Source organism: Mizuhopecten yessoensis, unplaced genomic scaffold (assembly GCF_002113885.1).
Source record: "Mizuhopecten yessoensis strain PY_sf001 unplaced genomic scaffold, ASM211388v2 scaffold5519, whole genome shotgun sequence".
NCBI lineage: Eukaryota > Metazoa > Mollusca > Bivalvia > Pectinida > Pectinidae > Mizuhopecten > Mizuhopecten yessoensis.
In genome coordinates, this window is record NW_018406089.1 from 2019893 (window position 1) to 2042013 (window position 22121).

The 22121-nt window shown below is 38.9% G+C and overlaps 1 protein-coding gene across 1 annotated transcript; it reads right to left on the minus strand.

Moving 5' to 3' along the window:
• Window positions 1-6475: 6475 nt before the first annotated feature.
• Window positions 6476-13902, minus strand: LOC110450785 (sulfotransferase 1A3-like). Its single transcript, XM_021498491.1, has 5 exons — window positions 13812-13902; window positions 12182-12493; window positions 9554-9663; window positions 6912-7098; window positions 6476-6591 (listed from the first exon to the last, which is right to left on the minus strand). The coding sequence occupies exons 1-5, from the start codon at window positions 13900-13902 to the stop codon at window positions 6476-6478; spliced, it is 816 nt and encodes a 271-aa protein (XP_021354166.1).
• Window positions 13903-22121: the final 8219 nt, after the last annotated feature.

Consider the following 22121-nt stretch of genomic DNA (forward strand, 5'->3'; position numbering starts at 1 on the left):
CTGTAAATAATGTTATTGATATTACTGTTAAATAAAGATGTAAAATGTTTTCTCTGTTTGTGTTGATTGTTATTAAATTATATCCTTTGGCTGAGGTCGATACCTGGATTTATCAACCCGATAAAAGATATATTGAGTTTATATTAAAGGGAAATAAATATATTTTCAACTATTTTTCTTTTATATCAATTTGTATTACATAAGAAACTCCCATACCTGAGAGTTTCTGAAAACATGGGCATCATGCGAACAGCCAGGCCATGCAGCATTGATGTTGAGGAAATTGCCTATTAAAGAAGAAATATTGAAGAGGATTAAAATGCTACGAATGCTATTTGGTAGTAACTGTATTCATTGCATGAACTATTTATCAGTGAAGTCATGGACAGAATTTAATCATTGCTATGATGAAAGGAAAGTATATTTGTTTCACTGGATCCACATCACTTTTGCATCACACAAAACATTAAAATTTCATCAAATATATAGTGCCAGAATAAAACAATGTTCATAAAAGGATGCTTGTAGGACTTTACATGTGAATTATGTAGTCACAGATTTTAAAACACCCCCATTATAAAAAATGTGCAGGAATAGGTTAATTAAAAATGTTTTTTTTTTAATTATTTCATTATACATCAGAGTGTTCCTGTAATTGAATGTGATTTGATAAATGCAGCTTTATATTAGCATCATTGCATGGAGGACTGCATGGATATTCTGAATCAGATGTCACAGGTAACTCATTTTGATTTTAACGCTCTGTACCTGTTACAACTATTTGATCTCTTTCAACGCGTTTAAGCTGTTTTGAATCAATAATATCAGTTGTTAATGTGTGTGACACTTTCTGAATAAATTAATCATTCAAGATATAACAGTTCAACAGTTTTAATATTGAAACCTATGATTTATGTGTCCCATTTAAAAATTAACAGAAGTTATTCCACAGTGAATAGGTTTTTGGTAAAATGTCATTTGTTTCTTGAAATGTGAAATCATGATTTTCTTAAACCCAAATGCTATATATATATATTGCTTTAGGGCCTAGCTGAAAAATAAAATATCCCATTTGTATTTTATTTTTGTAATTGAATAATTTTTAATATGAACTAATTAAGCTGTACAATTTCCAATACTAATGCAACTATAGACTACTTAATTTTGTTATTTTCATAAACAAAAACTATGTTTGGACAACAGTACTGTGTCTGTGAGATGAGTTATGGACTTTTTGAAACAGACTTTAGATTATATAGGTCATTTTTTTATCAATGTTCTAAGCGACATAAACAAAGTTTAGGAACGCTGAGTCCAACATGATAACTTCCCATTAGCATCACATACAGCTTGCACATTTATGCTGTGATATCTCTTCCTGTTGACATATGATGGCTCATCTTCGTGTGGTGCCTGCACTTTGATGTGGGTGCCATCCACTGCCCCAATGACCGAGGGAAAGGCGGATATGGTGAAGAATTTTGTTTTCCCTCGCTGTCTCTCTTCCAGGGAAGGCCACTTCAGTGCCTGGTCTTGGAATTGGCACAGGGCTGCACAAACATCCCTAACACATCTAGATACTGTGCTTTTGTCCAATCCTTTCAATGTAGTAAGTTGTTTACAGTAAAAAATGTGAGACTTTCATAGATTTTATTACATGAGATTTGTTTCTGGCCTTAGCAAAGAAAGTATAGTGAATAATGTTACACTTAAAGTGACTTGCCACTTCCTTTTAAAACAAAGGAGTGTAACCTCAAGTTCATTGAGTCAGTCAAAGGTGCTTGATTATTGTAAATTGGTTATTGCAATTTGTTTACAGTAAATTGGTTGTTGCAGTTTGTTTACAAAGACAATTTTTGACAGCACTGTTGGCAAGAAGTTTTGTAACACTTGAATACATACAGTTTCATTCTTATTACTTTTTCAACATTCAGTATAGAGTAATAACAGATGAGACCACTGCTGTATTGATGAAAAATAAAAGCCATTTAAAAATAAGAGAAATTAAAGTGTACAAATATATATATACAATATTAGTACTTTAAGTACTTTTAAGTTTTAGATCCAAGTTTTAATGTTTATATAATTAAATACCTGTAGTGTCTCCAACAACTTGCAGGAAGCTGCCACTCGCAAGAAATCTCAGGCTGCAGGCTACCTGCTGCTCAACGGATAGAGCATGATTTCTCTTTGAATTTCTCGTCAAAACTTGTCTTAAGAGACCGGACACAAATAAAATGGACTTCCGTCCAAAGCGATACCGCTGCCTCAACTCTTGATCTGTAAAGGTCCCATCCAGGATCTTCTGGTGCCTATAAATTCTTTCTTTTCTATGAGGAGGCACAATTACCAAGGCTAAAGGCCACATTTGACGAGTCGTTAATAATCATGGGTAAGAGAATGATTAAAGTAAGCGACTATTTAACGAGTCGTTAAATCTTAACTGCCCCAATGACCGAGGGAAAGGCAGATATGGTGAAGAATTTTGTTTTCCCTCGTAGTTTTTCTTCCAGGGAAGGCCACTTCAGTGCCTGGTCTTTGAATTGGCACAAGGCTGCACACAAACATCCCTAACACATCTAGATACTGTGCTTTTGTCCGGGGGGGGGGGGGGGGGGGGGGGGGGGGGAGAGAGAGAGAGAGACTTGTAAAGAGGAGGAAGGAATGAATGTAGCAGAAGTGGACTGGCCGGTCAATCGTCAGTGACCAGGTAACTCAATTACTAGAACTTCTGTCTCAGTTCGGAGGGTCCCAGGTTCGAATCCGGTGTGGTCGTGCAGTTGTCTTCTCATATAACAGATCTGTCACCAGTATATTTGTGTCAAATCACAAATACAAAATGTTGTATATACACATACTTGCCAACTTTTTGAAATTTCCAGGGGCGAGGGGGTGAAAGTCTGGAGTCTCCCTCCAAAAAGGGGAAAGTTTGCAAGTATGTATACATCCTTTAATTGTACTATTGGGAATCCGTTTTCCCCACATACAAACATGGACATAGTGTACTAGCCACATCTAGAATAGACTACTATCTGTACGTTTACCCAAGTAAACGTGTTTTGTTAACAACGCAATACTTGATATACATAATACAGCTCGTATGTTACGAATTCAGTCAGATGTCAGTTAGTTTACTGCTAAAGAGTTACCAAATAGCATCATAAGGTGTCCGACAATAATTCCCAACCGTGTATTCTAACCACTGAATTATTTCAAGAGATTCTTCTCATTCCAGCAAAGCGAAAGTAATGCGCTACCATGTTGTATATTATTTGGCTTGCGATCTGAACCGGTCACGTCATGCACGGAGTATGATAAATATATCCAATATAAGCTATAAAAAGCTAGTAGTTTTTGTCACATTTGAACTGTCAATTGAACAGTTTTATCGAGAGAAAAAAGCAAAATAAAAATATAGAAAACAAATATTATATTGATGCAGATTTTACATAAACAAATAACAAACAAGAACGGTGGAAAAGCAACAGTAGCATAAAGGCCCATATTGGCGTTAACTGTCATCTGAGCTTAAGTACAACCTTTACTTATAACTGTGATGTGACAAAGAATAAAAGGACGTTGTACATATAACCATCAACGTCTTTTTGATTGTGGATTTACGTTTAGTAATGATTTTGGAGAGTTATAGATCTAGTAAATATCAGTAAAATGATGAAATACATTACATTAAAGTAACATTTCCCTCTAAAGGGATTACAGTTAAATTGAATTAATATGATTAGAATTCTAACTAAGTTTGGGTTACTTCCCACGGAAAATCAACAAAACATACAATGTTAACCGTTAATAAACATTATCACCTCACCGGAAGGGAGTTAAATGAAATTCACAATCTTGATAAAACACCTTTAAATTTGGGCCTGTCCATCTATAAAGAGGATATAATTCTAGCATACCTGGGTATGAAAAAGATTGTTAGATTGTGAAATTTTAACCATTCTGAATATTACCACTTATGAAACTTATGGCTCTGTCACTCGGCCCCTTTTGCACTCTATGGCCACTTATCTTCACGTCCCTCAACCCTATCTCGATTATAGATTCTGATCCGTACCTCAGATTATGATTACCATCAAGAATCATTAAAATATCACTGAGGTTCTAAAGAGAATTCGGTGTGTTTATTCACGCACGACGAACGATGGACGACGACGGGCGAAAGGCGATCGCAATGTCACCCGAGTGACCTAACAATAAAACAAAACACAAGGAAACCATATTTTACCGAACTTTAATGAAAAAAAATATATGAAAAAAACCCAAAAAATCCACCACCGCCACAATGTGCAAGATGGCCTCCCCAATGTACAAGATGCATGCGTGTAGTGTATGCGTGAGTATTTTGAGAGGTTGCGATATGTTCGTGTCTGTCTCCTTGTGATATCGCGGAACTGATGCCTAATTTATAGTGCAATCTCACTGAAATTAACTACCGAAGACGCCCGGCAGGACACCCCACCCGGTCACATTATACTGAGAACGGGCGAACCAGTCGTCCAACTCCTAAATTGCTGAGCGTTAAGCATGAGTAGAAACTACCATGTTTACCGACTCAGGTATGTATCGGCCAGGGGACAGAACCCAAGCCTTCCTCACAGGGGCGAATGCTCAACTAAAGGCCAAAATTGAGGCATTGTCAGGGGGAGACATCAGGAAAAATAGAGTTGTATGGAAAGGAGAGAAAAGATAAGATCCACAATTTAGTTGCCTCATACAATCATTCAATGGGGGCAGCAGGAACAATTCTTACGCCCTACATGTAGCGACTTGATGTAGACTTATATAATATATTACTCCTGTTTGATGTAGACTAATCTATTACTCCAGTGAGATGTAGACTTATATAATCTATTAGTCTACATCACACTCGAGTACTAGATTATATCAGTCTACATCACACTGGAGTAAGAGATTAGTCTACATCAATCAGGAGTAATATATTATATAAGTCTACATCACACTGGAGCAATAGATTATATTAGGCTACATCACACATGAGCAATAGATCATATTAGTCTACATCACACTCGAGTACTAGATTATATCAGTCTACATCACACTGGAGTAATCTATTCTATTAGTCTATATCACACATGAGCAATAGATGATATTAGTCTACATCACACATGAGCAATAGATTATATTACTCCAGTGTGATGTAGACTAATATAATCTATTGCTCATGTGTGATGTAGACTAATATAATCTATTGCTCATGTGTGATATAGACTAATAGAATATATTACTCCAGTGTGATGTAGACTTATATAATCTATTACTCCAGTATGATGTAGACTTATATAATCTATTACTCCAGTATGATGTAGACTTATATAATCTATTACTCCAGCGTGATGTAGACTAATATAATCTATTACTCCAGTGTGATGTTGACTAATATAATCTATTGCTCATGTGTGATATAGACTAATAGAATATATTACTCCAGTGTGATGTAGACTTATATAATCTATTAGTCCATTGTGATGTAGACTAACATAATATATTACTCCTGTTTGATGTAGACTAATCTATTACTCCAGTGTGATGTAGACTTATATAATCTATTAGTCCATTGTGATGTAGACTAACATAATATATTACTCCTGTTTGATGTAGACTAATCTATTACTCCTGTTTGATGTAGACTAATCTATTACTCCAGTGTGATGTAGACTGATATAATCTAGTACTCGAGTGTGATGTAGACTAATATAATCTATTACTCCAGTGTGATGTAGACTAATATAATCTATTGCTCATGTGTGATATAGACTAATATAATATATTACTCTTGTGTGATGTAAACTAATCTATTACGCCAGTGTGATTGATGTAGACTAGTTAATAACCTATTACCCCAATTGCGGGTGGATTGGTCGAGTGGTTAACACTTCGGCCTTCCACGCTGACGGCCCGGGTTCGTCGTACGCATGGAATATCAGAGAAAGTGTTTTTCTCCTGCCCAGACAACTCCAACAACCCAGGTGGAGTATAACATGGTCTGGGTGGATGTTGCGGTATCTGTGCTGTAGCATTCAAGTGAGGTGGCACTATAAAAGATGCCGTTGGAAGCACGGTCTCATTACAAAACAGACCACATTACATCTCCAGCATACACGCAGGCATACACACATAGGGAGATATTAGCCAGGTGGCACAGGACTAGTAGTTAGCCCCTCAAAATTAAATTAGTTAATGTATATGATAATTGGATTAATTGTATATTTATGCACTTTAAAGCGCTTTAGAGTGGATTATTATAGCTAGATAGGGCGCTATATCAAATGTTTTATATTATTATTTTTATTATCATTATTAATGTCGACTAATAGAATATATTTCTCAGGTGTGATATATCCTCATATAATCTATTACTCCGGTGTGATATAGACAAATATAACCTATTACTCTTGAGTGATGTAAACTAAACTATTACTATAATATATATCAATCATTCGAATACAAAATCGATATCAGTATTCATTGCAGCCATTTTTTCCTGATATACGTTGTCAAATTTTGTGTTTTGTGCCGCCGTCAATATCCGCTTCCAGTCACCAACCTTTCCTGCAACAAAAAGAATCATATGAAGTATTTAAATGAGACAAATTATGATATACGGAATTGATAATTACTGCCGAACACTCAATGATAGAAATGCATTCTTTTAAATATATGATGGTATGCAAAACAGTCTTAGTTTCGAACGGTTGCGCAAGCTGGAGAATATGTCACGGAACTGTATTTCCTTATTCATCATTTAGTTTGATGTAGTAAATGTATTACACACAAATCCAATGAAACCAGACTTTATAAAGTGATATGATGTAAGTATTTCACATTAATATTAATCACAGGACTATGTCTTAGCGTAAAGTGAAAATTACCTTTTCGATAAATTGGTAATCTGCCATCACTGATCCAGTCCTTAAACGCATCTTTGGCCCCTCTGCCTGTAGCATGACTTTTCTTGAGGTTCTCAAACGACACAGCCTCCACCACTTGTCTCAGAAAGGCATCATCGTGTTCCACTTTTAGGAATCTAGCTAAGTCCACGACATTGGAATATAAATTCTGAAATAAAAATGAACAAAATGCATCGTGCAATACTTTGAGCAGCAGAAAAAGAAAGTATAGAGAACTGTAAAAATAAAAGATGACATTTACCCTTAGTAAAACGTTTGTCAATTCTCGGTTAGTGCATATCTGTTCAGCAATAATGTCTTTCTTTCTGTAGAGTAATTTAGTCATTAAGTGGGTCAAGGTCATCCATTGGAACAACATCCGAGCAAGCTACTGGCTAGATATGATCACCCTGGATCCTTTTGGTATTCACATATATGACCCATGCGACCTTGAAAGTGAATGACTCTTGCCATATGTCATCATTCGTGGTTTTTTGGTTATTTAAAAGTTATTTGAAAATTTGAACACATTTGACATCTGTGACATAAAAGTCGGTTACGGTCATGTATTTGAAAGAAACCATTGGTAGCTCTTCATCCTATCCTACTATTTGCCAAATATCTTCACACGGATCTTTTGGTTATACAGTAAAAGTTGAAAATTTGTTCAATACAGTGACCTGGAAAGTGAGTCAAGGTCATTCAATTGAGCAAACATTTAAGCCTTTCATCCCAGTATCTTACTGGATATATATGTCCTTTGATAATTGAGAAATTGGTTAAAGATTTCAACACCTGTGACAGTTATGACCTTGAAATTAGGTCAATGTGATTTATTTTTAAACATGGTAGCCCTTTATACCAGCATGACACTGGCAAAATATCATTAGTCTTCTGCTTATTCAGAACATGTTGTTTGAAAATTTGCTTAAACAGTTGACCAACGTGACCTTGAAAGTGTGTCAAGGTCATTCATTTAAGCAAACTTTGTGACCCCCTATCCCAGCTTGCTATTTTATAAATACCGTCACCCTTGGCCCTTAAGGTAAGATAGGCTAAATTCTAGTCTCTACCGGGTGTTTACAGATTTCAATGTGACAGCTGGCTGCCAGAGAGAGAAAAGACAGGATATTTGGTTTCATAAGGTTTTGATGTGTTTAACGTCTTTTTAACAGCTTACGTACCCCTATGTTTGTAATGTACATGTATGTGTGCATGAGTGTATGGATGTATAGGACCCGTAAATGTGTTAAATAGATATTGCAGAAACAAAACCAAAAATCTGGCTTAAGCACAGTACATGAGTTTGAGCATGTTCACGGTTTCATGAATACGGGTCCTGGTTGCAGGGTATGTGGTATAATCGACTCTAGTGCTGCCTCACTTGAATACCAAGCCGAATTCAATCCGTTCCCATTTTATTGACAACGGGAAAATCAGTTGTTTCGATAATTTGTTTTTGTTTATGTATGTGTTGTTTTACAACCCATCAATTTTGTGTGTCATTTTGGGCTAACGACAATGTAAAGATAGACATTCACACAAACTAATATATTAAATAAAAAACAGTAAGTCTAAAAGAGTTAAAAAAATACTTAATAGCGAACGAATTGGTTGTAAAAAACCTGAAATCTTGTTGATTGTAAAGATCTGTTTGCCGGTTTCATAGTGCTGCCTCACTGGAATATGAAGCCAAAGTCAACCAGCAGAGTATTCAATCCGTTCCCATTTTATTGACAAGGAAAATTCAGTTGTTGCGATTTTTTTTTGTATCGTGTTCCATCCCAAGTCTAAAAGAGTTTAAACAAAATACTTGATAGCGAACGAATTGGTTGTAAAAAAAACATAAAAAATCTTATTGTAAAAATTGATCGAGTGCAAATAATCTTTCCATAGACGGTACATTGTACATTGTAGAATCTGTCACGGATTTGTTTGAAATAAGCGCATAAGCGTAACAATAGCGTTGGTCAAGGGATGCTGGTAAAATTGCCCTTTTGCGATAGCATGCATGTTATGCTTCGTTTGTTGGTTTGTTTGTATTAGATAAAATGTCATCACAGCATCCAGGGCCATATGGATACATGTACCTAGGAGGGACACTGGCAAAGGAAAAGGGTAGCGAAAACAGAAAAGATACAGATCACCAGAATTGCAATTGGGGACTACAGATACATTTTGGTTTCGTCTGCGTCCCCTTAGTAATATACTATGAAGAAAACTTTGTTCGTCTATTACCACATGCAGTTGGATACCTGTACAACGGGTCTATTTTTACCCGAACCTGTCTATTTCGGCTCCGGAATTGCTACCTCACTGTTATACAATACAATGCATCTTGCACAGTATTCCATATTGTCCAATTATAATGACAACAGGTAGTTGTGTTTATACTAAATCCCGAACGTTTGAGCAGTGAGTGACAACTACCGGTCTTAACGACTTTCCTATATATGCCATTATTTACCTGTCATGTGCCTAATTGGCGAAAGAGGGAAAATCCTGGTATGAAAGGTATTAATCGTCTGCCCCTCCCCCTCAACTAGTCTAGTATGGTTGTATATAATCAACTAATCCCTCAGTTTCATATAACCGATTTCAACGATTAAACGATGTAGATTTACCTGAACCAGGTCTTCATAATGCAAGGTAATGATGTCCAGGTCCCGGTTCGTCCTCCTAGCATCAGCCCATTCTTTCACGTATGTGAACCAAGTACCTCCACAGTGTGGAACTATTTATCAAACAGAAATATTTACAGAACGTTAGCGATGGGTTCATGCTGGTAAACATCATAGTTGTCTAATTGTGAAATGGATTAGTTTTTTTAAACGTTCTCTCAACAGACAAGGTAATGAAATGGGAAAAATAAAATTATAAAAATAATAAATGGAGTAAGATGGTGTCACAAACGTCTCTACGCTCGACTATTTTCAAACTTAATTTGTGTTGCCAAGTAATGTTGTAACGTTTTTATACGCTTGCAAATCTCATTTTGATTTGCTGTAAGCTGTTACAGGGTCATGAGATTTCTTTTCGTTGATACAGCATCCTTCTTAACAATAGCTAAAATATAACTTATCTGCGCAACCGCTTGCGAATTATACACAAATTAATAACAATGTTAAAGTTAAACTAATTGTAATTACAAGAGGCCCAGGGGGCCTGTATCGCTCACCTGGAAGCAATCATGGCAAACTATTCTCCAAATGAGATCCAAGGGAATATGCCAGAATCCAAGGCCAATCCTTGTAGCATATCTGTATTTGATTTTTTATGCCCAGCAATTTTATGTATGGTTGTGGGTTGGGGATCTCAACTGTTTCCAAGCTGTGACTCAGAAACTAGGTCCCTAGGGTTGTGGTCAGACCCCAGGATCAATTATAATATCATGGCTGCATTTGTCTCTTTTTGCCCAGCATTTGTATATGTAGTTTTGGGTTGGGGATCTCAATCGTTTCAAAGTTATAACCCAGGGGTTATGTCTGCAAGGATGGGGCAGACCCTGGGATCAATTCTAATATCATGACTGCATTCGTCTCTTTATGCCCAACAATTGTATATATAGTTTTGGGGTGGGGATCTTAACCGTTTCAAAGTTATGACCCAGGGGCTAAGTCTACAAGGGTGGCGCCAGACCTTAGGGCCATCCTGGAAGCAAATGTGCATGCTTCTCTTTATACTCAGCAATTGTATATATGGTTATATGGTGGGGATCCCAACCATTTCCAAGTTATAATATGTTTGGCCCCACCCCTTATCCCGGGGGGTCGGCCCCACCATTTGTACAATTTTGAATCCCTGCCTCCCATGAATGCTTTCGACCAAATATGATCAATATCCATGGTATAGTTCTACGGAGAGTACGGTATAGTTCTTCCAGAGAAGAAACGAAGTCGCTTAAATTAATATAGCTAAATAACCCTTTTTGGCCCCGCCCCTCAGCCGCCACGGGGGTCAGCCACACCATTTGTACAATTTTGAATCCCTGCCTCCTAATCGATAGTTCTAAAGAAGCCCCTGGGGGTCAGCCCAACCATTTGTGCAATTTTGAATCCACACCACCTAGGGATGCTTCCAATCAAATATGGTTGATATCCATCTCTTAGTTCCAGAGAAGAAGTCTCTTAAAGCAATATAGCAAAATTGCCCCCTTTTTGCCCGCCCCTCAGCCCCCTTAGGGGTCAGCCCCACCATTTGTACAATTTTGAATCCCCGCCACCTAGGGATGCTTCCAGTCAAATCTAGTTAAATTCCAATCAGTGGTTAAGAAGAAGTCGTTTAAAGAAATTGTTGACGGACGGACGGACGCCATGGTATGGCATAAGCTCACCTTGGTCCTTCGGACCCGGTGAGCTAATAATTAGGGTGGTTGGGTGGTGCAGTGAATAGCGCAGTAGGTGGTCACCTGCTCGACCACGTGTTTTTTTTATGGTGCTTCAGAGGTGCTTCCGTTGCCGCCCACATTAAGACCTACTTCGTGCTAACTTCCAGGCCAATAAGAGTGAATAATACAAGTTGAAATTTTAAATTTTATTGATCGCATATGACAGATGAAGGTTATTTACCAAATCTGTAAAACTGTATGCTCAAGCTAACTGAAATTCTTCATTTTATAATTTAGGCATGCATCTTTGGAGTGCTACTGATATCAAAGTTTAAGTGCTCTCGCTACTATTTTAATAAATTTGTTTTCTTTCACTCAGAAATGAAAATAGTCCCAAAGACAACCTGGAACTTGCTCATTTTCGAAAAGTTGGCATAAATACACCACCGAAAAGCTGTAATTACAAACATGGAGGCACGTCCTGATATTACCTTAGCTGTTGATAGAAAATGAAACAAAATAAAACCAAACCATTCCAAATTGACGGGACTGAAGTATTAGGAACATTTTGGCAAGAAGAAAACTTGATATCAAACAGTTTTAATATATTTGTTATTATATGACCTAATCAACAGTGAATGTGTTGATGTAGTGGACATTCTATAAACCTCACCGAAGTGAGTTGGAAAATGACTATAAACATGTTACAATATATAAATCCATATACTTTCTTTACCGGTTTTCTTTTTTTATTGATGGATTAAACGTCCTACTTACAGCTATCAACAACTATGGTCATTTAAGGACGGCCTCCCCAGTGTGCAAGATGAATGCGTGAAGTGTATGCATGTGTGTTTTTATTTACGGAAACAAAGACACAACGTTGCTATCACAGGGAGCAATTTCATAACCAGGTAAAACTTACAGTCATCCGATAGGAAGAAATTAACAAATCCATCAAATGTTCCTTTATACAGCTTGTTGTTGAGCTGTTTCTGGTATTTGTAGAATGAGCACACCACATCTTTTGGGTTCCTCAACACATGCACTATTTTGATTCTCCCATCTTTTGCCGCCCCAGGGATTAAAGGATAAGTCATGTGACTGTGGTAGGTTCTGGGAGAGTCCTTCAGATCAATTTCGGCCAAATCTGCATATTCAAGCATGTCTGGTGATCCGCTGTATTCAGTGCTGTTAGACCGTAGCATCTTGATGATATTAAACACCCAATGAGTACCTATATTACGGTCAAAGAGAAAAAAACCCATAAAATTCAACGTTTCATAAAGTTTAAGGATAATCAATTTTGTTTGAATATTATATACTTTAACAAACATATTATCATGTACCGCAAGACGGAGGCCTGTTTCTTCTCACTTGCCATATGCTTTTATTTGATATTATTATTTTATGTTTAACATGTCCACCATTTAACATATTCCCTCGTTCATTTTGTTTGGTTTTCGTTCAATAAATTTCATTTTCTGTCGTTCATTCATCCTGATTCTAATTGGTTTGTTTAATTATTATTAAATCGGATATCTAATTGGATCAGCGAACAATTATAGTGTATATTGTATTTATTACACAATGGTAGTATGCTCTACCATCATTACAAAGCTGTGACAAACACAACGGTTCATCATTGTTAATATTCCTTTTCTAAATAGCGGTCTACCACCTTCCTAATTTACAAGTTACAGTTACATTTGATTCGCTGTTCCCTAGTCTATCCTAAATAAAAAATCTTTTAAAATAAAATGCGTGCTATTTTCTAATAATTTAAAATATTTTAAATAACCACCTCATTTTAGGTTGTCAGATTTAAGGGTCTTCCACGAGCAAGTAAAATAGAATAGGAATGAAAAAAAAGATACATGTATCACTCCGTGTACAAAAAAAAAGATAAAAGCCAAACTTAAAATACGAGGGCACAAAATGATCACCGAAAAGCGAATCCAAAGTTGTCTTTTTATACGGCACAGTTTTTTCATGATATTCTTTTTATTCAAAGCTCGGACGATAGAGGCATTATCGTGGAAACGACAGGAAGAAGACATGTCGCCGGCAACACATGCTGGTGCATGTTTCTCGTCGACCTTTTGAGATGTCGGTAAATAAGGTTGTTTGTAGGGGAAATAGCGAGATGTACACAATCCTCTGAAGAAGAGCTCGTGCATTGAACTGGAAAAGTGCGAGATTTGTCCTAATTGTGTATTTCTAAATTAATTTCTGGCAGCCGTATAGTCCATGTTGAAATATCCGGTATAATAGCAAGTTCGATTGATGATCGTCTCAATCCGAATTTCCAGTAGTTTTTGAAATTGTATGCCAAAAGATCGGATAAATTGCTCATTTCGTTCGCAAAGTCGTGTATAAGTTGGATAAATACTGACTTAAACGCTATTTTTTATTTGATTTAACTGGTAGCGAACGGTAGAAATACTTTTATTCTTCTTTCATTTGATAATGATTTATCATCTTCAAAGCATTCACAAAACGCAGCACCGGTCATCAATAATATCATGAAAATATGTAATTTCTTGCGTACATACCTGATTTCGGATACGTACAAAGGAGCACATCATCCGGACGACTTTTAAGGGAAATTATGTGTTCCACTCGTTGTGATGCCTTTCCGACCATACCCGGGTGAAATTTTCTCCCTTGGTACAGTTTAAACTGTATTACGTTTCCTTTGACGTCTGATAGACTTGATTCGTCCATTGTATATTCAGTAGCTGTCTCCGAATAATTACAAAAAATAGCAAATACAATTTAAGTATAACATTATAAAATGTTCACTTCAAAACTTTAGTCTAACCAAATATGTCCCCTTCACCGGTAAAACCCATATTCACCCAGTGCAATTGCGCCCTTCACATGTACATGATTGGTTGTGTAATTATAGTCGCCGCTATGATTAAATCACCTCACTGCGTATGGCGAAAAAGGAGCAAGTTAAAGTGCAAGTTCCAGTCGCACTGTCTAAACACGACATATAAAAGTATTAAGACAAAGTATAATAACGACATATACCGACACTTCATCAAATTAATTTGGTTTCTATGATTTTTATATAAAACGTAAGAACGTAAAAATTCACCTATTTTAAGAACTAGATTAGATTTGTACTCTATGGTGGAAGAATCTCGCCAAGAATTTGTTCTCTTTTCGAACTATACATTTTTGTATGTCTATGACCTCGTAAGCTGCACAAGGTGTATATAATATTGTTTCATATGATAAATGTGCGCTCACCCGAAAACACTACATTACCGTCCAGTCGTCGACACTCGCATACGCGTATATTTCTAGTATGACTCCTACTCTTTACAACACGATCCACTTGTTGAGACATATATATATTACCTTACTTGTTAGATTAAAAGAACTGTACAACACAAGATTGCTTGAGCTGTCAGATTTAAAGAACTATACAACGCCATTAGTCGTTGGTACGCGTATAACGTACTTAGCTTTCAGACGCAACTCCACAACACCATCCAATAGTTGATACTTCAGTTGACTCTTACTGATATTTGAAGAGTGATTCATCATGCATCGTCTAACAATTGACAGATATGCAAGCGATATATCATATACATTGAAATAACTGATACCGAATTTACGTCAATAAATAATTCTTTTGTTTTTACACTTTATGTTTCCATCACGTTCAAAATCGTGAACACGAAGTATTCCAAAGTTCCAGAGTTCCAGATTGAGTAAATCGAGTTCAATTTTAAATTTCTTAGTTGATTAACGGCCGCCCATCAACGGTAAAATCAACAACAAAGAACAGTTAACAAAAGATGTTAAAAGGTTAAGAACTACATATATTTTATACAGTGCTATTCTTTTATTGAATTACAAGTCAGCCTTCAAAGTAGTACAACAAATTAGTTGTATGGAATATTTTATGAAATAAAATAAAATCTAGAATTACGAAGTTGATTCATAAAGCCAAACTAGCTTAAATTGACTGCATCTTAATATGGCCACTTGCTTTTTAAGCACATTTCAGTGTGGTACTTCAGGTAAATTTGTGTCCGATACTGCGATTTTAGTTTCATCTTATTGAACGTCCTATCAACAGTAATTTGCCCTGCAGGTCGGGGATCGAGAAAAGAATACACCTGCTGTTTTCCACAGCATGTATCGTAATTAAGAGGCAACGGATGTTTAAATCCCGTACAAAATCTGGATTTACTTTTGTGCTTTATTTGGGTATACAAAATCTGCTGCAAATCTTGCAATATTGTAATTTCGGGGGTTTGTAGGATTCCTTGCCGACGTGGAGATTCTCATATACAATCAAGCCAGGATTTTAGGTTCAACGTTTTTATTCATCCAGGAGTTTCATCCCTGTAAGTCATTAAAATATACATATAAGACACATACATTTCGTATCGAACGCACCTGACTAAAATAACGCAATACACAATACACACGTACGTTGATTATAACATTCCACACCACACGTTTTCCAAACGACCAGACTATAACTGGACAATACATAACTGACGAGATAATTTACACAATGGCGTACGCAAATATATATAAATGTGGTTTACACTATAATGGTACGTTTTCCATTTATAAATATATAAACTAGCATTCTAGCGAGAATAAATACAGACGCTCTACTAAATGACAAAATTATTGACCACGCCCGTCGGCGAAAATATAAAGGTAAATTAGAAATAGTCAGAAAATAATAATTTCAAGAATAAATAATACTTTACTTCTAATTCTATACTAGTTCTATAAAAAGTATTATTCTAGCCTATAAAATAAACAGAACAGTGACCTACCTAGTATGTGGTACCAGGGATAGAATCCGTTCATGATGCTCATAGGGCAGATTGAGATGATCGATGTGTTCAATATGGAAGGTATCGATGAAATGGACAGATAGAAAGTTCAGAGGTAGCGAAGAAAACTTTAGGGCGGGAAAAATGCACGCAATGCACGAGATGTCATGGATCATTGGTCAAGTTGTCAAACTAGTTTACAAAAGACATACACAACATACACAATACGTCACATAGACCACACACGTATACACATCTAAAAACGAAAGTAGCGATGACGTGATACGGCGACTTCGGTAGTGAAAACGCGGCACGGATAACGGAATGAAAGAACAAAATACGGATTAGAATATAGATAATGAAATCGTAAATTATATTGTTACTAAAGAACTCATATTCAGTATGTTCCCACTGAGTATGTACTTATTCAAATAATTATGAATATCAAAATAACAAGGGTGCTACATACACCCCCCTGTTGAGAGAAATGTTGCCCCCAACATATGTATTATGAGGACAAGGTTATCTATATATGAAAAATGAAACAATGTAAAACATAATATGATAAATTCAAAAACTACTAAAAAAAATGTCAAGATAGGACACTGGCGGTTTCAGTACTGGATTACTCGACCACCAATTTGATGATAGCCGCTAACAGTCTTTCTGCACCCGGCACGAAAAGTCCTTCCGGGGCAAGTGACCTCAGATACTCCGCCTTACTCTTCGAATTCCATTGAACGGTTCCCTCCGTCACCATTACGAAGTCGTCGAACCGTGATGGTTGTCGCCGCTCCCTTCCAGATCTCCGTAAAACCGGTGATCCCACAATTGGCTCAACATCTACGGCCCCATCTTCGTCAGCCTCCTCCCCACTGGCCTCAGATTCCTCTATCTCGGACTCGTTGTCCTCAGATTCGGATCCGGCAGTGGATCCAACCACGGTCGACTCATGGTCAGCATCCTCAGGTTCACCTCCATCAACACTCTCCGGAGCATTGTGTAAATCCTGTATTATTTGAGGCACCGGCATCCATTGTTCCCCTTCTCCATCGCTATCGCTGTCCTCGCTTTCTGTCCTTTCATCCACAGATGGGGTCTGTGGGGGCAGAGGGTGGGACCTGAGTCGGGGTCTTGGTGTCGGTCGAGGTTTCGGGTTGGGTGGTATCAACTCGTCTGGTATGATAGTAGGGTCTAAGTACCCTATTGTTAACAGTAGATTACGATGCATTGTTCGCTTCCTACCATCTCCACTCTCCTTCCTTACTACAAACACTGGCATGTCTGGATTGGGCTTTTCCAACACAACGTACACATCCTTTTCCCATTTGTCGGAGAGCTTGTATTTGCCATCAAAAGCGACAATCAACACACTGTCCCCGGTGGAAACACAGGCACCACGTATACGCTTGTCGTAGCCATCCTTCTGTTTCTGCTGGGAATGTGATGCTTTCGAAGTAGCTATATCATACGACTCTTGAAGACGCGTCCTCAGCTCCCATACATACTTCGTAGACGACACCGTCTCCTTGCTTTCTCTACTGATGTCGAAGGCCAAGTCTATCGGCAAACGAGGTTCTCGTCCGTACATCAAATAAAAGGGTGAGAAGCCGGTAGTGTCGTTTCTTGTAGCGTTGTAGGCATGTACGAGAGTGGCGACGTACGCTTTCCAATCTTTCTTTTGCTCGTGTTCCAGTGTCCCTAACATGCTCAATAGGGTCCTATTAAACCTCTCGCATTGTCCGTATCCTTGTGGGTGATACGGTGTTGTCCTTGACTGGTCAATCCCTGCGAGTTTGTAGAGGTCTTTCATAAGATTACTCTGAAAGTTTGCGCCTTGATCAGAGTGTATCCTTTTCGGCATCTCGTAATGGACAACAAATTGATTGAAAAATGCGTCCGCTGTTGTTTTGGAGGTCTGGTTCTTGGTAGGTATTGCCACAGCATATCTAGTGAAATGATCTGTGATGACGAGAATGTGCTGAAAGTTCCCTTTTGACGGTTCCAATGTCAAACAAGAGGCCCATGGGCCTTAACGGTCACCTGATATATTTATACAGAGAGTTGATTTCGTTTTTAACATGAACAGAAATATTATTCAAAGTGACAAAAAACAATAAAACCACCTTATTCAATATCAAGCATACAGATTTCAGACTAAAAAGGATTTGAAACTAGCACCTCTGATTCTAAACAAGGAAAATGAAGAAATTTTAGCACACTGACTCCCTTGAGCCCCACCCTACAGCCCTTGGGGGTAGGGCTGGCTCAAAATTTTCAAAGTATCANCATTCCTGCGGTATAACTAGCTGTAAAATCACCTTTTCATCCACTTGAGCTTCTCTGTACAGTATTCCTCGTATAACTTTGAGGGAGTCGAATTGACGATACAAGCTGGGACTCCAGGAAGCGGAATACATGTCAGCTTTCACCGGTTTGCAGCCACTTGAGACAAAATCGAGGCATGGGCCAAGGACGAGGTCCCTCATTTGTGACTTCCTCAAGTCGCGATGATCCATGTCGAAGTTGCCCTCGTCATCATCAGCTGATGATAACGGTAGGGTGGTCGCGTTCCAATGTAGGCTGTCCATGTGTGGCTGTGCATGGCACATCTGGCAGACCGCTGCCAACGAGTCACGTCCGATTGTCAAATCCTAAAATTCGCATTTGTCTGGTATCCGTGACAATACGTCGGCATCAACGTTCGATTTCCCGGGTCGATACTTGATGTTGAAGTTGTAAGCTGACAGGGCGGCTAACCACCGATGTCCTGTCGCGTCCAACTTGGCGCCGGTCAATACGTATGTCAACGGGTTATTGTCCGTGAGCACTGTGAACTGATGCTGGTACAAATAATCGCTGAACTTCTCCGTAACTGCCCACTTCAAGGCCAAAAATTCAAGTTTATGCGCCGGGTAGTTTCGCTCTGAGCGGGAGAGTCCACGACTAGCATAGGCGATCACTTTCATGCCCTCCTCATGCTGTTGATACAACACGGCGCCTAAACCCTGATGACTGGCATCTGTGTGTAGTTCAAATGGCTTCTCATAGTCTGGGTAAGCCAAGATTGGGGATGAAGACAGTGCGTCCTTGAGTGTCGCGAATGCCGTCTCTTGCTCCTTTCCCCATATCCACTCTTTCTTCCCAGATCCCTTGGTCTTTCCTTTTTTTGGTGTAGGCATAAGGTCAGTAAGCGGTCGTGCTATCTTCGAGAAGTTGCGAATAAACTTTCGATAGTATCAGGCGAAACCTAGGAACCGTCGTACATCTTCAGGGCTAGTAGGTATCCTCCAGGTTCTAATTTTCTCGACCTTCTCCGGATCAGCCTCGATTCCATCCTCACTCACGACAAAGCCCAGATACTGGACCCTTGGCTGAAAGAAGTTACATTTCTTGGGCGACAATTTTATTCCATGCTGCCTGAGTCTGTCCAGCACTCGGTCGAGTTTCTCCAGATGCTCCTCAAACGTATTGGAGAATATCATTACGTCATCCAAGTAAATGAAGCAGTCCACCATATGGAGCTCACCGAGGCACTGTTCCATAAGGCGCTGGTAAGTAGCAGGGGCATTTGCAAGACCGAAAGGCAATCGGTTTTACTCGTAGAACCCGAGGGGGCCAACTGTAAAAGCTGTTCTCTCTTTGTGTTGTTCCTCGACATCAACTTGATGGTATCCGCGCTTCATGTCAAGTACAGAGAAGAACTTGGCTCCAGAGAGTCTAAAATTTCCTCAATCCTGGGAAGAGCGTATGAGTCCTTGATCGTCCTCTGATTTAGCTGTCGATAATCGATGCACATCCTTAATTTACCATCTTTCTTCCTGGCTAATACCACCCCGGATGCTCAAGGAGAGTATGATTTCCGTATAACTCCACATGCCAAAAGCTGTTGCAGGTGGTCGCGGACTTCCTGTACCATTCCTGGGGCACTCGGCGATGGCGTTGTTTGAAAGGACGGTCATTATCAAGTTCTATTCGGTGTTTGATGTCCCGATTGTGTCCTAAGTCAAGTTCTCCCTTGGAAAATACATCCAGGTATCTCCCTAATACCTCTGTTCCTCTAAATAGGTATATGTCATCCAAGACTGGCGAAAATGTCGCTTGATCAAATACGTTTGGCTCAATTGAATTGTCTATGTCCATTTCCTTAAGATTAAGGTTGTTCGCAACAGTGACTGGTTGTATCTCACAAACCAATCCGCGTGGCGGTACGACAACAGTTCGAGTAGTGACGTTCGCTACGTTGACGTTGACCATCCCGTTATGTTGATACTTGTACGTAAATAGGGCCGGTGAAATGTCCAAGTCCTCCGTTAAGACTGAACCGGGCGTAGCATGAATAAGAGCGCATACATCGGGGAAAGGCAGTTCCTTATAAACCTTGCAGCAAATACTGACTTGTCGATTAGGCGGTATTGTGATATTCCCACGTTCCGAACTACGTAGTAACGCTAGACATTTGCTGTTGTGTTGAAGCTGTTTTTCCTGTAGCGAGATAGAGCGGAAAGACATGTACCACGGTGTAGTTAAGGGTGCCTCCTGCAGATATCTTGGACCAAACAACTCTTAACATTGCAGCATGAAGTGGGCAAGTATGTTGGTTCCTAGAAGTACAGGTACTCGTCGATTAAAATTATAATCTGGTATGACGAGTAGTAGACAGTTTCCATCGTCTCCTTCCCTCTTTATCCTGACCACTTGGATATTAACCTCTATATATCCAAAGTAGGGTAGCAGATCTCCACCAGCAACTTCAATCTTAAGTGCTTCATCCTTAAGTGGGTGTAGTGGTATATGATCGAGGTGTGTAAGGTAGAAGGTTTCTCCAACGCTTGATACCGTAGCCCCAGTATCCAACAATGCCTTAGCCTGGAGTCCCTCAATAAAAATATCCGCAATGTTGCACTCCCCTGACAGACCAGGTGATCCCTCACCTGTCTCCAATAATTCCATCCCAATATTACGAGGTTGCTGTTGGTCACGACCTGTGGGTAACCTCTGTCCACAGGTCTTGTTCAGTTTAAATGCCCCCTAAGATGGTCGATCCGTACACGGCATCCCAGTTGTAAATGACCGTACTGTCCACATCGATAACATTGCGGTTCATCCTGGTAATTCTGTTGTGTCGGATCCCTGTATTGTTGACTGTTGTAGGGTTGTTGTTGTTGGGGGTTCCTATATGACTGTCCATTCCCCGATCGGTTATTTCCCCGATATTCCCCGTTTCCATCATTACCATATGTTCCACCATTGTTTCTATTGTTTCCACCATTTGCTCCACCATGTGCTCCACCATTGTTCCCATTTCCACCATTGTTTCTATTGTTTCCACCATTTCCACCATTTCTCCGTCCATTTTTATGGTTGCCACCTTTATTCTTATCTTCCTCCAGTTTATCAAATCTAGTGGACTTTTGCTTCATCATCTGCTTGAGTTCCTCAACATCTGAACTTCCACTAGCTTCTGACATCATCTTTACATGGGCGGTCTCCCTTTTTGTAGATTCCTTAGGTTCCAATCCACGACTGAATTCAATTCGTCTTACTGCCTGTCTTAGTTGGTCAAAATCCTTAATGGAGTCAAACTTATGGCCGCTGACGTCCTTAAGTGCTGGCAATAATCCTTCATAAAATACCGATCGTAGCATTGCATCCGCTTTGATAGGTGTGCAACCTCCTCTCTCTGTCGCCTTAGACAAGATATCCTCCAAGCGCAATCCCCACGATGTAACGGACTCGCACTCCTGTTTTGCACCGTAGAACGCGCCAAGTAGCTTCTCGTCCGATTCATTACGGTCATATACCGACTCCATTTTCTCCAGTATACTGTGTAGTTCGGCATGGGGTCCGAGTCGCATGAGGACGCTTTTCGGCTCTCCTTTCAATGAAGTCCGTACTGCCTCGCAAATACTTTGCTTTGAATGGGTTTCCTCCATCATGTGGCATTTGACCTCGTATTTCCACTGGTCATATGTAACGTCACCCTTCGAAGTGGGTAGATCGCCAGAAAATGTAGACAGTCTAGGCCGGGTCGAGCTCTGTTTCATG